We start from the raw sequence: 21,501 nt of genomic DNA on the forward strand, positions 1-21,501 counted from the left end.
TGTCTCCTCGGTCAAATTGTGGCACTGAAGGAGACGATAACGAATACTTTTTTGAACTTGACAGCATTGCAGTAAATATGATCGATTATTCTCTCGATTTTGTATTTAAACATAGCGTTCATGATCGCGTGCTCTGTGGACGAACCTCGACGGATCAAACCTAAAGTAAAATATATGACGAATTCAACGTGCCGTTTTTTCCGCCATCAAACTATCCTTCCAACATGATTACTGCTGGGATAACCAGCTAACCAACGGAACCAAAAGTCTAACCGGCAGAACCAACAATAACATTTGTTCGGAAGACTTGCAAATCGACACCAGCACAGCCACAATCAAGATCAGACTTGACACCATGGAAGTTAACGTTTCAAAAGGCGGTAAAACCGAATGCAAAGGGCTACAGTCGAGTCACAGGCTAAAAACACACTGTCTGAACGAAGAACGGTGGATGCAATGCATATCACAACCAAAGTGAGTCCAAATTTTGGATTTTGACTTATCACAACTGTCAGAAAGTGGGTTATATCGCAAGTGATGATGGTCCGAAATCGACCACCCCGAACGTTTGCAAAAGCGTTAACTTCCGCGAAGATCTAGCATTCATTATTGTATCCACCAAATTTTGTGTGACCGTAGCGCTAACCACTATCGGAATCTAGTTGTAGCCCTCACATTTGCGTTTCGTGAAAAATCAACGATCCATCGAATCGGCTTTAAGCAAAAAAAAATCGAAACTTCTGTAACTACGATCAAGTTTACAACCACTGTATATTGTTGAACGGCAGCATGCTTCAACAACAATAAACGATGTCATCGTCGGTAGCATCAATGTCGGTACCACAGCAGCTTCAAAACAACTTCTCTTAAAACAAACTTTTCCGAACTTTTGACCCACAAGTGAATCTACGCTTTAATCCAAACTCCAAACTTTTTCACCGTGACGATATAATAACTAACCATCGTTGAAGGACGATCAGAATGCGCTACATTCTATTGTTTTTGCGCGCCGAGGTAATGACAAAGTACGACTCTGTGTCAGTTTTAACAGTGCGGTAGTCGAAGATCAGTTACGCTTAACATACAATATGTTAACACAGCCTAATTCAGCCTAAAATGAAGCACATCACCGTCTTAAATCCCCTGTAAATCGCAAAGGGAAGAAAACTGATTCACAACGTGGCCTCAGCTTCGCACATGTCAAACGAACGAACGAATTTACAACGATTGGCACAACTTCGATATCGAGCTGAAACGCACAAATCTTGGGCTCATTTGCTCCTGAACGATCGAATCATCTACCTCAAAATAATACAGAGACTTATCGTCAGCCAAGTGCTTTGCAGTTATCCTGGAATCAGGCATATGAAGCAAATCGCTAAAATGCATTTACCCTGACTGGAAGTGACAACCAATACTGAGAATGTAAGGAGGTCGAAGCACTCTGCGCAATTCAGCCAGTGTTCCATTTTATTCGTGGTCGAACGTACAACTATCTTGATGCAAAATTCACTTAGCTCTTGATGAAAATAAAAAAGGAAACACTTTCCCTGTCATCATCGACAATTTTTCAAAAAAAGTTAACGCGCGGCGGCTTACGTCTGGAAAAATGTAATTAGTCGCCGACTAATCTTCCGCCATATCGAGTCGATAGAGACAATCGTCACAGACAATGGGCGAAAATTCATCTCAATTGATTTTGTTGAATTTTGCATTGTTGCCAATATCCCCCAAACGTGCATAGCGTATGAATCACATCGCAATGCATCTGTCGTCCGTCTGCAGTTACGTGACCCGTGCGTCGACCCAGTTCTTCTTCTTCTACATCGAAGACATACAAAGAGAGTGGTGGTCACTTTTTATATGCTGCTTTCATATAACACTGGTGCGGAATAACCTTAACTTTGGTAGAGGTACTTGCATTTTCCAATTTTAGAAAAGAGCGATGGTGGATCTCGCGCTACCAATATGTCGGGTCGGCGACATCACTCCCAGATAGACTCATTTGTTAATACCCTCGATGTTCTGCTTGTTATCACAGATAGGAAGAGTGCAATCACCAATTATACTGAAAACATTGGTTTTGTTGGTGTTTTTTTCAATCCAAATCTGCTTGCTTCCTTTTTCCACACCCAAAGTCATAGTTCAACAGCCCCACTCGACCCACACCAAATGCACGATCGATCAATAAGTACTGCGAACCGAGTGCTGCGGAGTACACCGAATAGGACGCCTACACTTCCGAAAAAAGAATAATTCACAAATCTGGCTTAGTGGGATTGCACGACGGCAGATTATCCGAGTTGATCCAGGTCAGGTGAAATGTATGGATATGACGAATTGGACAATGGAGATTAGCTTTTGGATCGTGTCTACACGATCATCTTGCCTTTGGATCTGGTATAGGATGGCGCACTAACATCTTTGCTGGTTAATTCTTTTTCTACGCAGACGCCTTTTCCAACTTTTATATATGGTTATCATTTACCCCTTGGTGGGGTATAGCGCGTCAACCACACCTGCATACCTGAAATGCGCTTCAACTACCCTCACGATTTTCTGAGATGCTTGCAGTCCTTTCACTACTGTTCTGCACCAAGTGCCCTTGGGACAACCCACCTGTTGTCCATCTTGGGAAAGTGGATTTCATTTCATGGCATAGCGAGCAATGCAATTGTCGCTCCTCCTTAATATGTGACCTGTCCACTGATGTTTAACTTCGGTCCAACTATACTTGCCTCTCTTTCTAAATCTAGAGCTATTTGGCCAAGGTCTATGGCTCAGTGAAAGAGCAAACGGATGTCATCAGCGTAGTCGAGATGTGCACACAACACACACACATACCCTTTTGAATGGTAGAAATTGGTACTGGGATTGCCATCAGTCTGCCGGACCTTTTTTTGTGCGGTTCTTTTGCCAGCAATTCAAATATCTATTAGATAGCTGGGATACCCTTAAAATGATGTGAGGTCATACTCAAGGTCTATGCGAGGATGTCGATAGTCATCTTAAGGTTGTGCGTTCACTAGCCAATTGGTTTGAAAATTCCTAACAGAATGCAGATAGATAAAGTTACTACGTCGTGTGCGGGGACCCGACTTTCAGAGGCATCTTCTCTACTTTTCGTTCGTAGGTTAGTGCAGCAAAGCGAATATTTAAAGAAGTATCCCCCGTTCTGAGCATGCCATCTTAGGAAACCTTCAGTCTGAAGATCAATACTTCAAAACGGATTTCGTCTACTGAGATTATCGGCAAATTGGACTTTTATACGAAGATTGTTGGACGTGTCGCCATACCTTTCCTACAATTGCGGACTTCAGAATACGCCCAAGGTTTCACGTTCCAAAGGGAGACTCAGTCTTCAACGTGATCCTGCTGTGACCGCATGTGGCGGCGTGGATATTGCCACGAGTTCTTCCACAGTAACTCCAAAAATAACCAAGTTGATGCGATCCAATTCTTCAATTTTGATTAACACAGATTTAACCCTCTCGCAATCTGTTTAGTTATTAAACGCGCCTCAATCGCAGATACAAACTTCGAATCTACTACAGTATATCCGAAGGCTACCGAACCAATTGTACGCGGCAGTTGGGAACGTTGATCAATGACCAACAGAAGAAATAAAGTAGAAAACAACTTTGTGTTTGGATATTCTGTCATTGTATGCGACCGAATAGAATTTTTCACGCGTATCTTTTACTGTAACTACTTTTTTAATTTGACATTTTTTAATCAGAGTGGTTGCGTATGAGCAGCAACATAAGAAATATATAAATAAATTATACACTTACCTCAACAACTGCTCTATTTTGTAGTGCCGCACTGCCATATTATGATCCCAATTTGCAGCATTTAGTGCCAGTCGGGCGTCACTTTCACTAACAGATGATCCGAGGTCTTTTATCAGAGCATCAATCCTAGTGGTCTGATAATCTGCAGAAAAATTCGAACTGCTATATATCCCCTGTTGCTGTTGTGACTGCTGTTGCTGCTGGTACAGATGTTTTTCCAAACGTCGCTGTATTTGCTGGGCGGACAGCTGAGGTGGTGCCAAGGGAGCAGGACGATGGGGTCGCAGGTAATCATCAACCGAAACTTCATCATATATCACAGGTTGTAAAGGTTGAGTCGTTGAATAAATTTGATTGCTAGTTTGGGATGCAGTAGGCACTTGTCCATAAAATGATGCTGGTGTTGGTGGTACAGTATCGTAGAAACTACTAGCGTATTGGGTTTTGTTGGGTGTTAGGGAATAGAGGTTCTTTTGAATGGAAGCTGATGCGTTTGGTGGCTTATTTGCTACTGCGACATAGTTATGGTTCTTTTGAATAGATGATGAGTTGGAATAAATATTTTCGTTTATATTTTGTGAGGAGGCATAGTTATCGCGCGATATGGTTTCATACCAAATCTGATTGATGACCGCATTCGTATCATTTTGAGATGTATTAATTTGTTTAGGAGCAACAGTCGGCGCAGTTAAATCAGACAGTGCGTATCGGGATTGTCCCGCGTTTGAAACCGATGCAGTGCTTTGATAGCGTTGATCGTTATTGTTTATCTTTTGCGTCATGTATGATGAGGAGGAAGATGGAGATGTATTAAAAGTTTTCACCGTGTTATCCTGCGAGAGAATCGCTGATATATAATTATCCTTTTGAACATCTCCTTTCGAATAATTTTGACTGGTATTAACATTCAAATTCGAAGTTGATGATTCATTCTTGTACATATCTTTTTCTAACTCCGCTATAAATGATTCATCAAGCCTCTTATCTGAGTTAGTGGTATCATTCAATGATAACGCACTTAGGTTCACTGTCATGGAATCATTCCTCAATTCAAGTTCATCATTCATAAGATCTGACAAACTGGTCGGGTCGGTGGTGGTGATGGCGATGGCGGTGGCAGTTGTTGGCGAATTCGATAACAAATCATTAGCTATTTTTGATTGATTTTCATACGACCCATATGAGTTGGGGGTAGATAAATTCCCGGCTTGCTCATAATTCAAACATTTTTTAGCACTTCCCGGTGGGGATCGATTTTCGCAGCTGGCGTTGAATTTTTGTTTAGAAATCGCACCTTTACTCGACGGTGTTGACGTATCCATGTTCATGTTATCTTTTTTATAGAGTCCATTACAAATCGCTGCCAGGTTTTGGTGATGTGGTGACTCAGATGCAGAGCTAACATTACCGTACAGATTTGTGGATTGATATACGTTCGTACCGTTTGCTAACTCATTTATTGCCGATGTATCGAAGGGATCATTGCGATCTGCCGGCTTATTTATACTATGAAGAGGGCTCGAGGAAGCCGATAATTGGCTGAACTCGATAGTGTTGGAGTAGGTGGGCGGCATTTGATAAGGCGGTGGCTCAGCCCTTGAGACTGAAACAGTATTCATAGCGTTCATCTCCGTTTCGTATAAATCGCCTTCCGTTGGGATGTCAATCGGAGCGTCCAAAATACACACGCTATTGTTATGTGATTTGGCACTATTATTACTTACTTCCCTTTGGTTTGAAGGTTGGCCAATGGATTCACTCCCATCGGGTGATAAATCGATCAGTACCCCCTCTTGGCCATTTTGAGTGTTATTGATTTTTGGCTGAGGTGGCCTATTCGGTTTCACCCGGACACTTTCAGCACGTTCGTTTACCAACTTATTGTATGCGAATTGCTTTACGGCGTTACTTTTCCTCTCTTTTACTTGGTAGGAAGAGCATTTTCTTCGACGATCTAATCCTTTGTTATCAAGGGTATTTCCTGTAAAAGTTTCTGTGGTTACGAAAAGGGATTTCAAAATAAATTTCAATTCTAATTCACCTCTCATCTCCACATTTCCTTCCAAGTACGCTGGATCGATGAAAGTAGGACTCCCCCAAGACGGACCAAATGGACTACCATGTCCGGTATGTCGAAAACTGTCATGCACTGGGCGGCTTATGTCGCTATTAGACTTCATTTTCTCTAATATATTTCTGTAGAATGTGAATTAACAATGAACAATCTTTTCTAGGTAAAAATAACCACTGTGGGGAAAAAGTATTAATTTATTTCGCCTACCTTGGAAATGTTCCAATATCAAACGTCCGTTGATTTTGCCCCTTGATATATTTCAAATCTGGCCTACCGTCAATTATAGCTATCAAATCATTACTTTCAATGGTTAATCTACTGGGTTCATTGTAACTCGTCCCTGCTCTGGCAAGAGGAGGTGCAATACCTGCTAAAAACTCTCTACAAAAAAAATCAAATCATTAAATAATGTCATTCGTTTGATTTTCGGTCATTTTTACTTGATAGCGGCAAATGTTGGTCTTTCCGATGGTGTTTTATCCCAGCATTGTAGCATCAACTGATACACATCTGGTGGGCAAGCATCTGGATGATGTAATCGTTCTCCTTCCCTATCGATCTTCCTTAGAATCTGAGAGCCATTCAAACCGATCCACGGATCTTCTCCAAAGGTGAACATTTCCCATAGCGTTACAGCGAACATCCAAGTATCCGATGCGTGACTGAATTGCCGATATCTTAAAGATTCCGGCGCACACCAAGGAAAAGGTACTTTTTTATGTTCAGTCATCACATAACAATCTTCTTGCTGAGGAAGAGCTCGCATGAGACCAAAGTCGCCTATTTTGATTTTGTTGCCGGAAGCGAGAAGGACGTTACGACAAGCCAAATCTCGATGGAGGAATCGTTTGCTTTCTAGGTAAGCCATTCCGGTGGCTATCTGCACAGACCAATTCCAAATAGTTGGCAATGGAGTATTTCGACATTGTTTCCGTAAGGTATCGAGAAGTGAACCTCGTTCCGCCAACTCCGTGATCATCATCATTGGTTGCGACAAAACGACTCCATATAAACGTACGAGGTTGGGATGGTCCAAGGCATGCATCGCTTGAACTTCCCGGAAGAAATCTTCGATGATTCCTGGCTGAGTCAGATTGTCGGCCTTCAGCACCTTAACAGCTACCGGAAGCATGCGATTTGTAGGAGTATTCCATTCGCCACGTCTCACGACGCCGAATGACCCATCACCCAGCTTTATACCCAGGGTTACATCTTTCTCGTGTATTAAGCAGGTCAGAGATGTAAATGTGTTGTTTTCGTTTGTTGCACTGGCTGACTTTTTGCTTGGCTGCTTTCCACCGCCAATCAGTTTCGATAAAATGTTTTTCCGCCATTGTTGGGTTTTCTTTTTCCGTACTGCTTCTAGAAGTCGACGGATCGCAGGTTTACCTAGACCGATGCGCTCTAAGTCGTCAGAATGCACGTAGTCAAAATGTGCTAACCGAGTGACTTGCAGTTCATCTCGAATACGGGATAGAAATTGTTCGAGTTGTACATCTCTGAGAAGTTCTTCAAGCCAGTCAGTTTCTGAATCAGCCATAATCGCGAAATAACTGAAAGCTAATAACAAATTATGAAATAAATTTCAATTTGTAGAGCATATAATTTTCAAAGGCATAGCAACGGGGCAAAACATAATGAAGAATGCTTGATTTTATCTTAATGTTATGCATAGAATTCGGTACTGAATACCACAAACGACACCCATAAAATAGATAAGGTTCCACCTGCTTCGATAGAAAAAGTTTAAAAGAACACCGACAAACAAAAATTTAAGCAACTAGATGGGAAGCACTGAAGGCTGTCTCCTTTGAAATTCTTCTAACTGATAAACTTACGCAGTTTTCAAATCTCACAGTCCAAATCCACAGTCATGCAAATCGTTTTTGGTAGCGCATGGTGCGTTTGTATGAATCAGACATTCCACTAACCTTAGCTGTAACTTATCACACTGCACCTAAATTGAAAAGCTATTTACAGTATATCATATCATCCAGTGTATACTCAACTTTTTCCCCTGTCGATGTATAAGATTACTGTGAACTTATGCGCAGCCAAAAAAAACAAGCCGGGAAACCGGAAGCTTGACGCCTCGTTTGTGGTTTCTTATGTGAGGATGCTATCTGCCAATGGAGAACTGCGTAATGAAACTGCTTCACGCAGTAACGCAATCTGAATGAAGTGGCATTCCACAACCGGTGTTCTTTGTGATCGACGTATCTCTATACTTCTGAGTGTTGGCCTACTATAAAAGACAATGAACGGCGTTTTCCGATAATGGGGACGAAGATGTTCTATTGGACTAGTGGCGTGACACGTTTTGATCACATCTGAAATGAGGATATCCGCGATCGATATGGGGTTGCATAGATCGTGGAAAAACTGCGAGAGGCGTTTTCGGTGGTGTGGTTACGTAATTCCGGCTAACGAGAATTCACTCACCGAAATTGGGCTGAAGATCGAAGTCAATGATAAGCGACCAAAACGCCGGCCGAAACAACGGTGGCTTGACACACTGAATGGGGATTTAAAAGTCTCACGATGACATCCAGATCAGGCATCTGATAAAATGGCAAAACCGATCTCGACGAGCCGACCCCGCTTGTGAAAGGAACAACGGCTGAAGAAAACGAAGAAGATGTGAGGAGTGACGAGCGCATGCTCCGTGTCATATAGCTAAAAATTCCATTGATCTCTATTTTTTAGAAAGCTATTTAAATAAATCTTTTGATGGAAAGCCTTGTGTCGATAATAGTCAACTTCATACTGTGACTTTAGTATTATTAGCAAATGCGAAGAATTTAACCAACACCAGATATAAAAAGGGGTGGGGAGAAATAGATTCTCCATGAATGGAATTTTAACATTTCACTCGAATGCCAATTATTCTCGTTAATTATGACGTCATCATATCATTTGTATGGCTTAGGATTCTGTTAATTCGCACGAAATTGACAAGTTTGAACTGCTATAACTTTGGCGTTAATGGCAAGATTTTCATGAAATTTAGCAGGAAAAGCGAAATATTGTCCTCTATGCTTTTTTTAGGAGTTCTAGGATGAATTTAATGGGGAGGGGGGGGGGGGGTTAGTAGTTAGTAATATACTATTAGTAACTTTATTTGAGCAGATATCAGAATGGGACATATTTTGAGGCCTAGATTTCATCTGCGCGCACCACTCCGATTTTTTCCGGATGTTTAGGTTAGGTAGTTTCCGAAAATGAGTCCAGTCTCACTTTAAGCGCGTACATTTTGATTCCTTACTCACGCACTTTGTGATTTATGCCAAAACTAATGCCAGTTTCGGAAATACAAATCGAGACCTTTGATTTGATACCCTACACGACCATATCCGGTGAAACATTTTTTTTAATCCCTCCTTTGCATGTATGGAAGGGGGGCCCTTCTTTAAACTCCACCTAAATTTATGCCACTCGCTGTATGCGTAGGATTTCATGGTTCCCATCTATCCACCAAATTTCATTTGGATCGATTTAGCCGTTTTGGAGAAAAGTGCGTGTGACAGACAGACAAAACCTTAAAAAGAACTTGGGGAAAATTTAATACATAGAGAACAAATTTATGATAACAATTGAGTTGATTAATATTTGGTTTGGTAACCATTAACTTTTAAAATTGCGAAAAGTCTTCTTTTCATTGATCCTACAAGTTTTCGGTAGCTGTTGCAGGAATAGACCTCCAGATATCCTTTCTGTGATTCTTCAAGTTCTTTTTGCCCTTTACCTCGTTTTTCCGTGGTTTCGTTTCGCCGTGTGGCCACAAGTGGTCTACCAAATTTAAATCCGGGCTCCGAGGTGACTGAGCAAGAATCCCTTTGACGTTATAGAGGGCCCCTTCCTTGACGACGGTGGTGGTGTGTTTTGGGATCATTGTAATGATCTAATATTGTATCAGATGACGAGCTTAATATAGCAACCGTAAAAACACAAAGCCTTATTAAAATCGGTTCAATGTCTGCCTGCCTGTCACACCCGATTTACTCAGAAACGGCCGAATCGTTTGTTACGAAATTGAATGAGAACATGTGGTCTGGGTGTCCCTTTACATGTAGCGTGTGGCGTCATTTTGTGTTGAATTTTAAGGGGGACATCAAATGAAAAGACGCAATTAGTACTTTTCGAAGGTGATCTTTCTCCTGATATTGGGTGAAACCTAGGGGAGGTATGGCACAAAATATGTGATATCAGCATAGACGATAATACAGGACATAATCCTGAAATCCGACTATTATTAACAAAGTTATAGGAGGTCAAAGTTTCGCATTTCAGGTAAATTTATGGCACCTAAGACATGTATGACGCCATCATCATATAAAGTGAACTTATATGAAGGGCGGGGTCGTGGAAAAGTTCTAGTTTTCCTTTTTCAACTTTTTTTGGTAATTTGCATTTCAGTGTCAATTACTCCAGATAGACATGTGTATATGTATATGCTAATAATGCTTGCCGATAGTAATCAATGTTCTGGTTACCAGCGGTTTTTAATTTATGTAATAGACAATGTGTGTCCGGATAGCTGAATGGTTAGAGCACAAGGCTGTCGTACGGAAGGTCGCGGTTTAAATCTCGCTGGTGGTAGTGGGATTTGTATTGTGATTTGACGTCGGATACCAGTCGATTCAGCTGTGAATGAGTACCTGAGTCAAATCAGGGTAATAATCTCGGGCGAGCGCAATGCTGACCACATTGCCCCCTAGTGTACCGTTACGATCTTGAATGAAGTGCTCTAACACACTTCAAGGCCCTGATCCAACATGGATTGTTGCGCCAACGATTATTATTATTAATAGACAATGTTTGTTTATTTAAGGTGAACACAGTATTTATGTCGTTGATTTGTATGTACATATGTGAATCTTGGGGTTTGGCAAAATATGACGGAATATTCTGTATTCTTAGCTGTGTACGAACGGAAAATCGTGCATAGCGAGTTTTTCACATAAGATGAACACAAAATCTTTACACCCGAAGCGCCCGGCTTCCGGTATTCCGACTTGTTTCAATATTTCTTTGGGAAAGCAATGGCTTCTTCTTTGAAGTATAGGCCCTTAATTCCTCTCTGTGAAGAAAATTGAAAACGGTTTTTGTTACTATAGTTTTGTGCAAAAATTTTTTGCAGAGGATGCCGTTTTGTTGATTATGTTTTACAAAATCTGTTGTTTTGTTTGCTTCAACTAGATTTCCACAGTTCCACCACTGCTTGTTTTGCGAGAAATGGAACCAATTTCTTTCGTTTTTTATTGTGTGAGGAACAGTAAACGTTGGCTTTTTGTTTTTGAGCTATTTTCTTAATGTTTTTATAATATTCATAGATCAGTTCAAGGGGGTCCCAAGGCAAGTTGCTCATTGTTCATTCGGTCCTTTAACGTGCAATAATTGCAACGAATTAATCATTGTCGTACACGTCAGGGATCCCAAAAGTTCTAAATACAACAATGTAGAACGATACCTCATTTTGAGCAGCAATCACATTGCGTGTTGCACTATAAAATGATAACTGAAATGTCCAAGCTTTCTTCGGCTGCGTTAAACGGTCACTTTTTTGTTTTTCTGTAATATTGGGTTGGGTTTCAAGAACGGTGATATTAACGTCGAAGACCGGCATGGCGATGGAAGGGAAAAGGTGTTTGAAGATGACGAGTTGACCACTTTACTCGATGAAGATTCGTGTGAAACTCAAGAAGAGTTGGCGAAATCATTGGATGTGACTAAGCCAGTCATTTTCAAGCGCCTCAAAGCCCAGGGAATGGTTCAGAAAAAAGGAAACTGGATGCCGTACGAGTTGAAGGCGAGGAACGATTAACGGCGTCAAAGGCAACGACGGAAGGAATTTCTGCATGTCGTGACTGGGCACGAAAAATAAGTTCACTGCGATAATCCCAAATGCAGAAAATCATGGGGTTTGCCGGTCATACTTTCACATCGACAGTCAGACCCGAAATTCACGGCTTCAAAATTATGCTTTGTATTTGATGTGACCAGCTCGGTATAGTTTACTACGAGCTGCTAAAACCGAGTGAAACCATTACAAATGAAAGATATCGAACTCAACTGATGCGTGTGGGGCACTGAACGAAAAACGCCCTCAGTTCGAGGAAAGGCACAACAAAGTGACTTTGCTGCATGACAACGCTCGTATGGTATGACCGGTGAAAACGCACTTGGAGACGCTGAAACGGAAAGCTCTATCCCACCCGCCGTACTCTCTTGACATTGATTCATCTGATTATTACCTTTTCCGATCAATGGCTTATGACCTGGCCGATGAGCATTTCGGTTCGTACGATGAAGTGAAAAATTGGATTGATTCGTGGATCGTGGAGGATGATGCGAGATTCATTTGCTGTCGGATAGATGGGAAAAAATGGTGGCCAGAGATGAACAATACTTTCAGTGATAAATGCACTAACAATTTTTGAAAATAGAGCCTTAAATTTTGAGAAAAAAAACGGCGGAAGCAGAATTATATACCTAATATGGTATTATCCTAGAATTCAGCAATTCTATCGCTACAGAATACTCGAGGAGTAGTTTTGACTTCTTGGGAAAAAGATTGCCGACAATTGACTGACATCCTATCCTATTTTATACCCACATAGGAGTAACTAACTAATAACACATAAAATGCCATTCAATTTCTGATTATGTGTATGTCGAAAACTGAACGCCCAAAATTTCTTCCTTAGGAAAAAACCTTGAATTGTTCTCCATAGTCTCAGTTTCTGACTGGATGATATAGCTAAAAGCAAAAGTGAAGAAGATTTGGTCGATGACGGTCAGAAGCTGACAATTTTAAATACAAATATGAAGTGATCGAAATAGATAACATTCACGACGAAAATCACCGAATCTACGTTTTGAGCATAGAAAATATCAACCGAAAACCAATCGTTAGAATACAACGAAGATAAATTGTAAACTGACCAAACTATCGCTAACAATGGAAAATTTAAAATGAAAACAACAATTTGCTTCTATGACGAATGCCTCCAATCTTTAAATGCACTTCCTCACTCCAAATGAAAATCAAACGTGTCAAGCGTACCTAATTCAACGATAATACATATATGTAACAATCATGTAAGAACATAAATTCCTCACATGGCACGATTAGATAACCAAAACTGTAATCAATGTCTACTACGAGTACGAGAGCCCACTCGACCTTGGTTTATTATTAATAATAAATTCATTCATGAAAGCCCCGGCAATCTGCAGAATTATTGTAAGGCGAGCAAGATATGGCTGCGTACTCAGGCACTGGCCATTGTAAATTATAAAATCAAACAAAAATGTCAGATTAGCCGAGGCACGAACATCGTCGTGACCCACAATGAACCTGGTCCATTTTTTCTTGTGTTAGCTGAAATGCGATACTCTAAGCTCATTGAAGTGGTCATTTGGATTGGATTTGATTCCGTCGAAATCTTGCTTCGGGTAGATGACATCACAGGTTAATTAACTTGGATCAGAAAGCGTTGACCGCAAACAGGTTGTTTCGCAAATCTATGTTACGACTGCAGTCGCGCTGAATGTGCTTCATTTGCTGTGCTTGTTCTATCGCCTTAGCTGCCAAATTGATTGTTAAATGATGGAAATACAACCACATATTTTGTCTGATATTTTACAGAGAAAAATATCTTGCATAAATATTTATAGCTAACAACATGGAAAATGTTATGAATGTGCGAAATGGGGTTTATGACTCAATTAGGTGGTTTAACTACTTATTTTCGGCCAGTTTCATCTTCTCTTTAGAAAGCTCTAAAGATCTTGCTTTTTGACCAAAAGACATTCATGCAGATTTCTCACTTCTTCTATCTATCTAAACTTCTATCTTCTATCTAAACAGACACAAAATATTCTTCTGGGTCATATCAAATTTAAGTTGTAGATTCTAGTAATAAACTTCGATGGTGAAAGTCAAAGCTTCTGGATAGGACAGGACACCTTCATCCAAAGAGCCTTGAGTGACTTTCTAAGTACACACAGGTCCTGGAATTCCAAGAATAGATAGAGAATGGAAAATGAAACGCATATACCAGTGACACCCAATTCCTCTTCTGCAAATTATGTCTGGCAATATCACTTTGCCGAATTTGAAAAAGCGATCCTTCAAGTTTTTCATTTGATTTTGATTTCTTTCGCTACTGTTTACTCTTGAAATAAACGGTCATAAATTTCTTTCCTTTTCCCGAAATCTGGTTATTGTCAATAGTTCGATATTTCGTTTGATTTGAGATTTTTCTCTCGTTTTTTTCTAAATTTTTCTAACTAAATTTAGGATCAAATTCGAAACCACTGGTTCTGGTAAGCCATACATAAATTACCTTAAGATGGAACGAAGTAGAATAAGCATTTGTGTAAAGTTGTGGCAAATGAACTGTTGAAATAAAGTAAAATTCCAAATAATCTTAATGACAATTGGTTTTATTAGTAAAAATAAGCACCAATACGAGTAGATTCGAGATACTTCCCCCCAACGAAACACAAGAGCGCTTAAGCCAGTTCCGTAAAAATCGAACTTTCTAATATGAAGAAATTCTTAGAAAGCAATTTTGATAGCTGCTTCATTGTTGAATTGTTCTCTCGCAAAAAGTGATCCAAATGTTGTTCGAATACCGCAAGCCACCGACAGAGACACTAAGCCTTTTGACGTACCCGCTACTCTTCGAACTTTACTTACGGATCGGGGTAGAGCAATTTAACCCAGTGCATCAGTTCTTCTGATACTGGGTGTTACAGCAGAGCATACCAGATGAGTTCATGTGGCATACGTTCAAACGCCTTTTCTAGATCCAGAAATGCAATGTAAATAGAGCGATACTTTCTCCTTGAAGTTGATTTACAGCGATTTTGAATTGAATGTAAAATTTGAACAACAAATGTGATGATTTAACACTTAGAACCCTACTACCAAATCCTACGATTACCTTCACGCTGGTAACGCCTAGGCAATGTAAATTAGCAAACGAAAGTGGATGAACAGCTAACTCTCTTCGCCGTAAAACAGAAATAAGCTGACTGGCCCTTCAGGTTGGGTGCTGTTCGACAGGCTACCAGCATGTTTACAGTATACTATTGTCACGGACCCCGAAACTGAGCCTCCGATCGAAAATACAACGACGCCTACGATATAAGTAACGAAAACAGAAGCAGGTTTATATAATTTGTTTGCAATGGAAACATGGTAATCATTGACTTTTTTTTCTCTCACTGCAAGATCAATAAAACTAGATTGACCCCGTCTTCATTGAGGAACGAGCTCCCACTATCTCATTAGAACAACATATGGATGTCAGATAGCAACTAATGGTCACCCGAGCGGAGATGGCGAGACAGATTTGCGTTAATGACAAAAACGAGACTTTGCTTTCCAACGGTCGAGCCGTAACGGATAGATGGCGAGAATACTTCGAGCAGGCTTCAACTGAAGAATTTGCTCATCCTCTACTTCCACAATCTTTGCCGACGTTTGGAGCAATTCCACCTGTCAGCGCAACTTCCAGTTAACCCGTTGGGGAGTTCCGTCCCCACGTACTCGAGGAGGGCGATCAGACCCGAGTCTGCAAGGAACTCATCTGAAGTGGCTCTGCCAAGAAGCCTCACCGGAGGTTAACTGGTACCATGGGAACCGGGATGGCCCTCTGAGAGCATATGCTCCAGGAGAAATCCTGGAGGATGTGCTCTCGGCCCGGTTATTTGCGGTTGGCCCCCTAGTGGGAGTTTCATGGTGGTTGTGGTTATGCCTACATCGCAGGCAGAGCTCCTCGGAGTTCAAGCGTGGAATTGCGCTGTACAACTCGGGTGCCGTACCCCTTAGTTGCGGCAGAGGTGTTGAGCCTGCATTCAGTATAAACTAGGACCGCTGTGCTTGCATGGCGGGGCTCTGATTGTAGTCCCAAAATCAATCCGTGTGCGAAGAGGACCGTGGGATTAAGCCTTCACGGCAGGTACTCACGTTAAACCCCCAGGACTTTCGTGTCAGCGCAACTGGTGCTCAGAGGTGCCGGTGAGAAAGATGGGGCGGCAGCCCTGTCGGCTGAATCAAAACCAAGTGGCCGAGGAGAACCTCCATAGTGGTGGCACCGAGAGACGCTGCACTCATTTTGTTTTGCCGGCCGTGATGCAGGGACTCATCTGAAGTGGCAAATTGGTCACGAAACCTTACCAGGGGTATACTGGTACCATGGGAACCGGGAAAGCCCCTGGTCTCACATATTTCGGGTGAACTCCTATTGTATGTGAGGACAGCTCGGTTATTTGCGGTTGGCCCCCTTAATGGGAGTTTCATGGTGGTTGTGGTTATGCTCAAGCGAGAAGAGACCTTCGGGCCTCGACGTGGTGTTGCGTATCAACACGGGTGCCGTACTCCATAGTTCGGTAGAGATTTAGGTAATTCTTGCATCCACCAGTATGAATGCTAAGCCATGCACTTGGTATAGACTGGTACCGTTGTTGCTTGTCTCAGCGGGGCTCTGATTGTGGTCACAAAATCAATCCGTGTCTGAAGAGGACCGTAGGATTAAGTCTCACGACAGGTGCCTACGTAAAACACCATGGGCTTCACGGTCAGCGCAAGTGAAGTCGAGGAGGCAATAAAACGAAGGAAATCGGGACGAGCCACAGAACCTGACGACATTTCATCTGAGCTCTGAAAAGCGAAGAGCTGGGACCCAACACTAGGGCCCAGTGAATTCTTTAATCGGGTTATTTAGGAAGGTAGAACACCATCTGACTGGCAAGAAAGAAAGAAAAAGAAAGGTATAGTAGGTTACTTTCCCATACCATGAAGATTTTTGAACGCATTCTTGACAACCGTATTCACGAAATCGTTGAAATAACCGTGAATCAAGCCGGATTTGTCAAAAACTGCGGAATTACTGACGCAATACACGCTGCGAGGTTACTTATGGAGAAACGCCGTGAGGAGCATCGCCCTATTTACATTGCATTTCTGCATCTAGAGAAAGCGTTTGACCGTGTGCCACACGAACTCATCTGGTATGTTTCATAACAACACTTAGTGCCAGAAGAAATCGTGCGCTGGGTTCAATTGCTCTACCACGATCCGAAAAGTAAAGTTCGAAGTATGGCGGGTGTATCAAAACCGCTTCGTGTCTCTGTTGGTGTTCATCGAAGAAGCGCCCTCTCACCACTCCTCTTTGTTCTTATTATGGACACCGGGATATCCAACGACTCCGCTTGTGAACGGGACAAAGGCTGAAGAAAAAGAATGAGAACTAATGGTCATCGTTCACGCTTCGCTGAAAATGCGCTTCAACTCTTTCTAGGACTTCCTGAGAACCCAATACTCCTCTACTGTTCTGCGCCAAAAGCTTCTGGCAGTGGGGGTTGTTTTCCATGTGGTATTCCGAAATAGCAACACAGAAAGAACATTAGCACAAGAAGCCTCAACTTGATATTGGCACTGAAATAACTGTATTTCCAGATTTTAGATAAGGCAACGGAAGCGAATCTGGCACTGCTAATACGTCGAGCGACATCACTTTCGGGAAAAACTACGCTTCCTAGATATTGATTGATCATCGCTTTCGAAGTTCCGTCCATTAAGGAGGGAAGTACTCTTAAGCGCTTGAAAAAAATCGAGTTTTTTATTTTTTTTTATGAATTATTGTGTCAAAGTTCTCTCATCTTCGCTTTTTCATATCCCGCATCTTTTTCAATCGTTTCTAAGAACGGCTTTCTCGATTCTTGGTGAGAGAATATGTATCCGAGGAACAAAGAACACTTAGGCGGCGTCCGATTAGAGCGTGCGTCACAGTGACAGCGCGGAGAAGGCTCGTAGTGGTGGTAGGGTGGCACAACTCACACAAAATGAGTATTTGATAGAAGCTGGTGGAGCTAATTAACATCACATCTCAGACGGAAAAAGCAAACCTGGGAGAACCAACAGATCTCTGAACCCGAAAAGTACAGGGTGCGACCGCACCAGGCACGCAAGTTTTACCAACAAGTCAGCAGGATGAAGTCTCATCCATCTCGATGCTCATCCTGCCCAGACAAAGAGGGAAATCTGATCTCCGACAGAATGGATATATTAGAGCGATGGGTTGAGTATTTTGATGAGCTGCTCGACAACCAAAATATCGACGAGTTGGAGGTCCCGCCAACTGAAGAAGACCGGCAAGTACTGCCACCACCAAGCACAAAAGAAACAGACCGTGCAATTCATCGGCTTGAAAATCATAAGTCGCCAATCGCCAATGGAATTACAGCCGAATTAGTTAAATATGGAGGCGACCAATTACAAAACCTAAATGGTGAGAATTTTTTTCAGAAGATAACACTGTAGAAGGGTTGGTTCCCGAAATACGTATTTGCTTAAATTAGATACTTTTAGCTAATAAAACGGAAAAATATGTTCCAAGGCAATCTTTCTTTAAAACTTTGGCTAACAAATTACCTCCTAATCCAAATCATAAAAAGGAAGATATCAGGCAGTGCAGCAATTATGGAGCTATCACGTTGCTGAGCACCGTATATAAGATATTCTCCGCTGTCTTGCTAGGTTGGATAGCCCCATACACCCAGAACACCATTGGTCCATACCAAAGAGGCTTCACTCCAGGCAAATCAGCAACAGATCAAATTTTCTCTCTGCGGCAAGCGATGGAAAAACTCTTGAAATATGGACATCGGTTGCACAATCATTTCATCGACTTTAAGGTAGCCTATGATAGCATAGCCAGAATAAAACTGTACACGGCCATGAGAGAATTCGGTATCTTGACGAAATTGATAAGACTAATTAGTCCGACCCTGACCAATGTGCGAGGCCAGATAAAAGCAGCAGGATCACTCTCAAGACCATTCGACATCAACAACGGTCTACGGCAAGGGGATGCGCTATCATGCGTCCTCTTTAACCTGGCCCTGGAAAAAGTGATCCGTGATGCTGCGGTAAATGCAAAAGGTACGATCCTCTTTAAGTATACCCAACTACTGGCCTATGTTGACGATATCGACATCATGGGAAGAATCACCCGAGACGTACAAACTGTCTTCATCCAGATCGAGCAGGCGGCGCGAGATCTTGGGCTGCGCATAAATGAAGGCAAGACAAAATATATGGCGGCAACGTCAGCACTGAAGATCAACCAACCAACAACATCAAACCGCACTGGTCAAACGGGAAGAATAAAGATAGGAGAATACAACTTTCAGACCGTTGATAATTTCTCCCATCTAGGGTCGAAAATCACAACCGATAACAGCTACGATGATTAAATCCGCGCACGGTTGTTGTCAGCAAAAACTGTTCCACTCGAAACGTCTCACCATAGGGTCAAAGCTCTTAGTGTACAAGACAATGATCTTGCCAGTCCTCGTGTATTCCTCGGAAACTTGGGTTCTTAGCAAGTTGCAAATTGCGAACCCTTGGCCGCATTCGAGAGAAGAATCCTCCGAAGAATTTTTGGCTCCCACATGAGGATAGACGATTCCGTAGCCTACATAATGACGAAATCTATGAGTGATACCATGATCGTCAGTTTGTGGATAAAATCCAGCTGAATAGGTTACGGTGGGCGGGTCACTTAATCCGTACGGATGAGGATAATCCAGCCCGGAAAGTCTATAAGGGCAACATCTATGGTAGAAAAAGAAGACGAGGCAGACCCTACCTGAGATGAAGCGATGACGTAGTTCAGGACGCCAGACAGCTTTTAGGGATGTCGAATTGGTGGACCTCGACGCAAAACAGGGATGTCTGGAGTTCCTTATTAAGGCAGGCCTAGATGGGATACCGGTTGTTGCGGCGTTGATGATGATGAGTATTTGTGCTGATTTAATGAGGAGCCTCCTTTTGGTGTCAACGGGGTTTTTTGGGCAACATATTCAAGTGCCAAGTTGAAAAATCACACTATCTACCGAGCTATTATTGGCCAGACGAGCCTCTGTGGAACTCCAAATTCTAACAATATGAGGATATTCTATCAATGCTGACCTGCCTGCTTGGAAGCCCCCAAATATCTCGCATTCGTCAATGTTGTATTCACTCCAAACGTAGGTGAATAATTAGACTTGACATGTGGCTGTGTCTTCACAACAAACCAACCAGCCGCAGTCATTTTCAAATGCATAACAAAACAGTTTTCATTGCTTTGCATTGCCATTAACCGCGATTTTGTGTGGATGTGGGGCAACTGAACATCTTCATATTTGAGCGTGGATTCTGGTTTTTATTTAGTTTCAGTTTTTAGGCTCCTCATCGAACTAGTTCGTGGAGATTCGAACAAAGCTCTCTATTGGCTGACAATAACACAAAAGCACTCATTTCCTCAAATCAGCATGGGAAATATTTCCGGGTAGAAGCCTGAATTCCGACCCAGTGAACGTAGTATGATTTCAATTTGCGGCTAAATTTTCCCAATGGTTACACTTTCGCGCCCTCCACTGTGCCAAGTGGCTTTATTGAATTTCCCGAGAAGGCAGTGACGATCTAATGAGTTGCGTAAGTTCTATTCATGCACGGCAAGTGAATGACGACTGATCCGGAATTTGGAATTAATTCAATCAACTCAATGCTGAGCGTTTGTGAAAATTTTCATGCGAATGTTTAGCCGCGCTCGTGCCAGTGTGGTTGCAATTCAGACCGCTCGCACAGAGCGCATGTAGTCTCAAGCACACACGAAATATCTTCAGAACAAAAGTCCCACGATTGGAGCTGGGAACGTTGCTGGAACGGTTTAAGATTACCCCGGGCACTTGGAGCGTTCAGCGAACGCGGTAAAGGGGTCGATTTATCTTACAGGCAGGAACTGGACGATAGTGCTGGCGGAGGGAGAGCTGCAGTGTGCAGCGGATGAGATAATGCGGCAGGGTCGGCGGTGCATTTGCATTTGCTCGCGTAAGCCTTCCCAAGCAGCTCGCTCAGACTTTCACTCGTGATTTAATCTGGTCTAGTGCACAAAAATGTAACAAGCCCGAACCTCTCTTCACTTGGATCGTATTTCATCTTATCACCGGCTTTCGATCGCCTTGTCCCGAATCCAAGCAAGCGGAAATGCGAGGCTTCCCACTGGACCTTTGTTGAACTTGCACATGCAATAGACAAGCCCGCGAATGCGGAAAACAAGCAAAAAATCTCCCCGGCAGATGTGGGAATTCGCGACGGAGCGGAATGAACGGTCGCGAGGAATGGCAAGAGCAAGCGGCAACGGGCTGCAGGGGCATCAGGGCACTGGGGCTCTGTGGCTGGCCCATGAGATGCTGGATGCTGCCAGTCCAGCGCTGGCTAAAAAACAAAGTAAACAAGTTGACAGGTACTTACAACAAATTCGCTTCGCAGGTAGCCTCTGGTTGGGTTTTATGTGGGTGGCTCAGCTCCTCGAAAATTCAAACATACTTCTCACTTACGCACTCATTTCACGCACCAGACACTTAGACAACTAAATTGGCAACTGTTTAAAGCTAATATTCGAATTAGATGGCATGAAAAACTGGAATTGCGATAGCGAAAAATCCCACAGACAATCGACGACAAACAACACAATTCAGCACTGAACTAGATTTTATGGCAATTGGGAAAACGTCAAGTTGATGGTATGGCGCAATGGTTGGTCGTGTTCAGCCTAGGTGGCACTGCTG

General features: G+C 42.3%; 1 protein-coding gene across 1 annotated transcript in view; it reads right to left on the reverse strand.

Annotated features, from left to right (window-relative positions):
* Positions 1-21,409, reverse strand: part of LOC119654780 (activated CDC42 kinase 1) — a 34,991-nt gene extending 13,582 nt beyond the window's left edge. The window contains exons 1-5 of the mRNA XM_038060324.1: positions 21,185-21,409; positions 6,309-7,428; positions 6,076-6,249; positions 5,836-5,990; positions 3,795-5,775 (exon numbers count right to left, since the gene is read on the reverse strand). Of these exons, the coding sequence (XP_037916252.1) occupies positions 3,795-5,775; positions 5,836-5,990; positions 6,076-6,249; positions 6,309-7,408 (3,410 nt within the window). The 5' untranslated portion in view covers positions 7,409-7,428; positions 21,185-21,409. The remainder of the gene's footprint in view (positions 1-3,794; positions 5,776-5,835; positions 5,991-6,075; positions 6,250-6,308; positions 7,429-21,184) is intronic.
* Positions 21,410-21,501: the final 92 nt, after the last annotated feature.

The sequence above is a fragment of the Hermetia illucens genome, chromosome 4, assembly GCF_905115235.1.
Source record: "Hermetia illucens chromosome 4, iHerIll2.2.curated.20191125, whole genome shotgun sequence".
Taxonomy (NCBI): domain Eukaryota; kingdom Metazoa; phylum Arthropoda; class Insecta; order Diptera; family Stratiomyidae; genus Hermetia; species Hermetia illucens.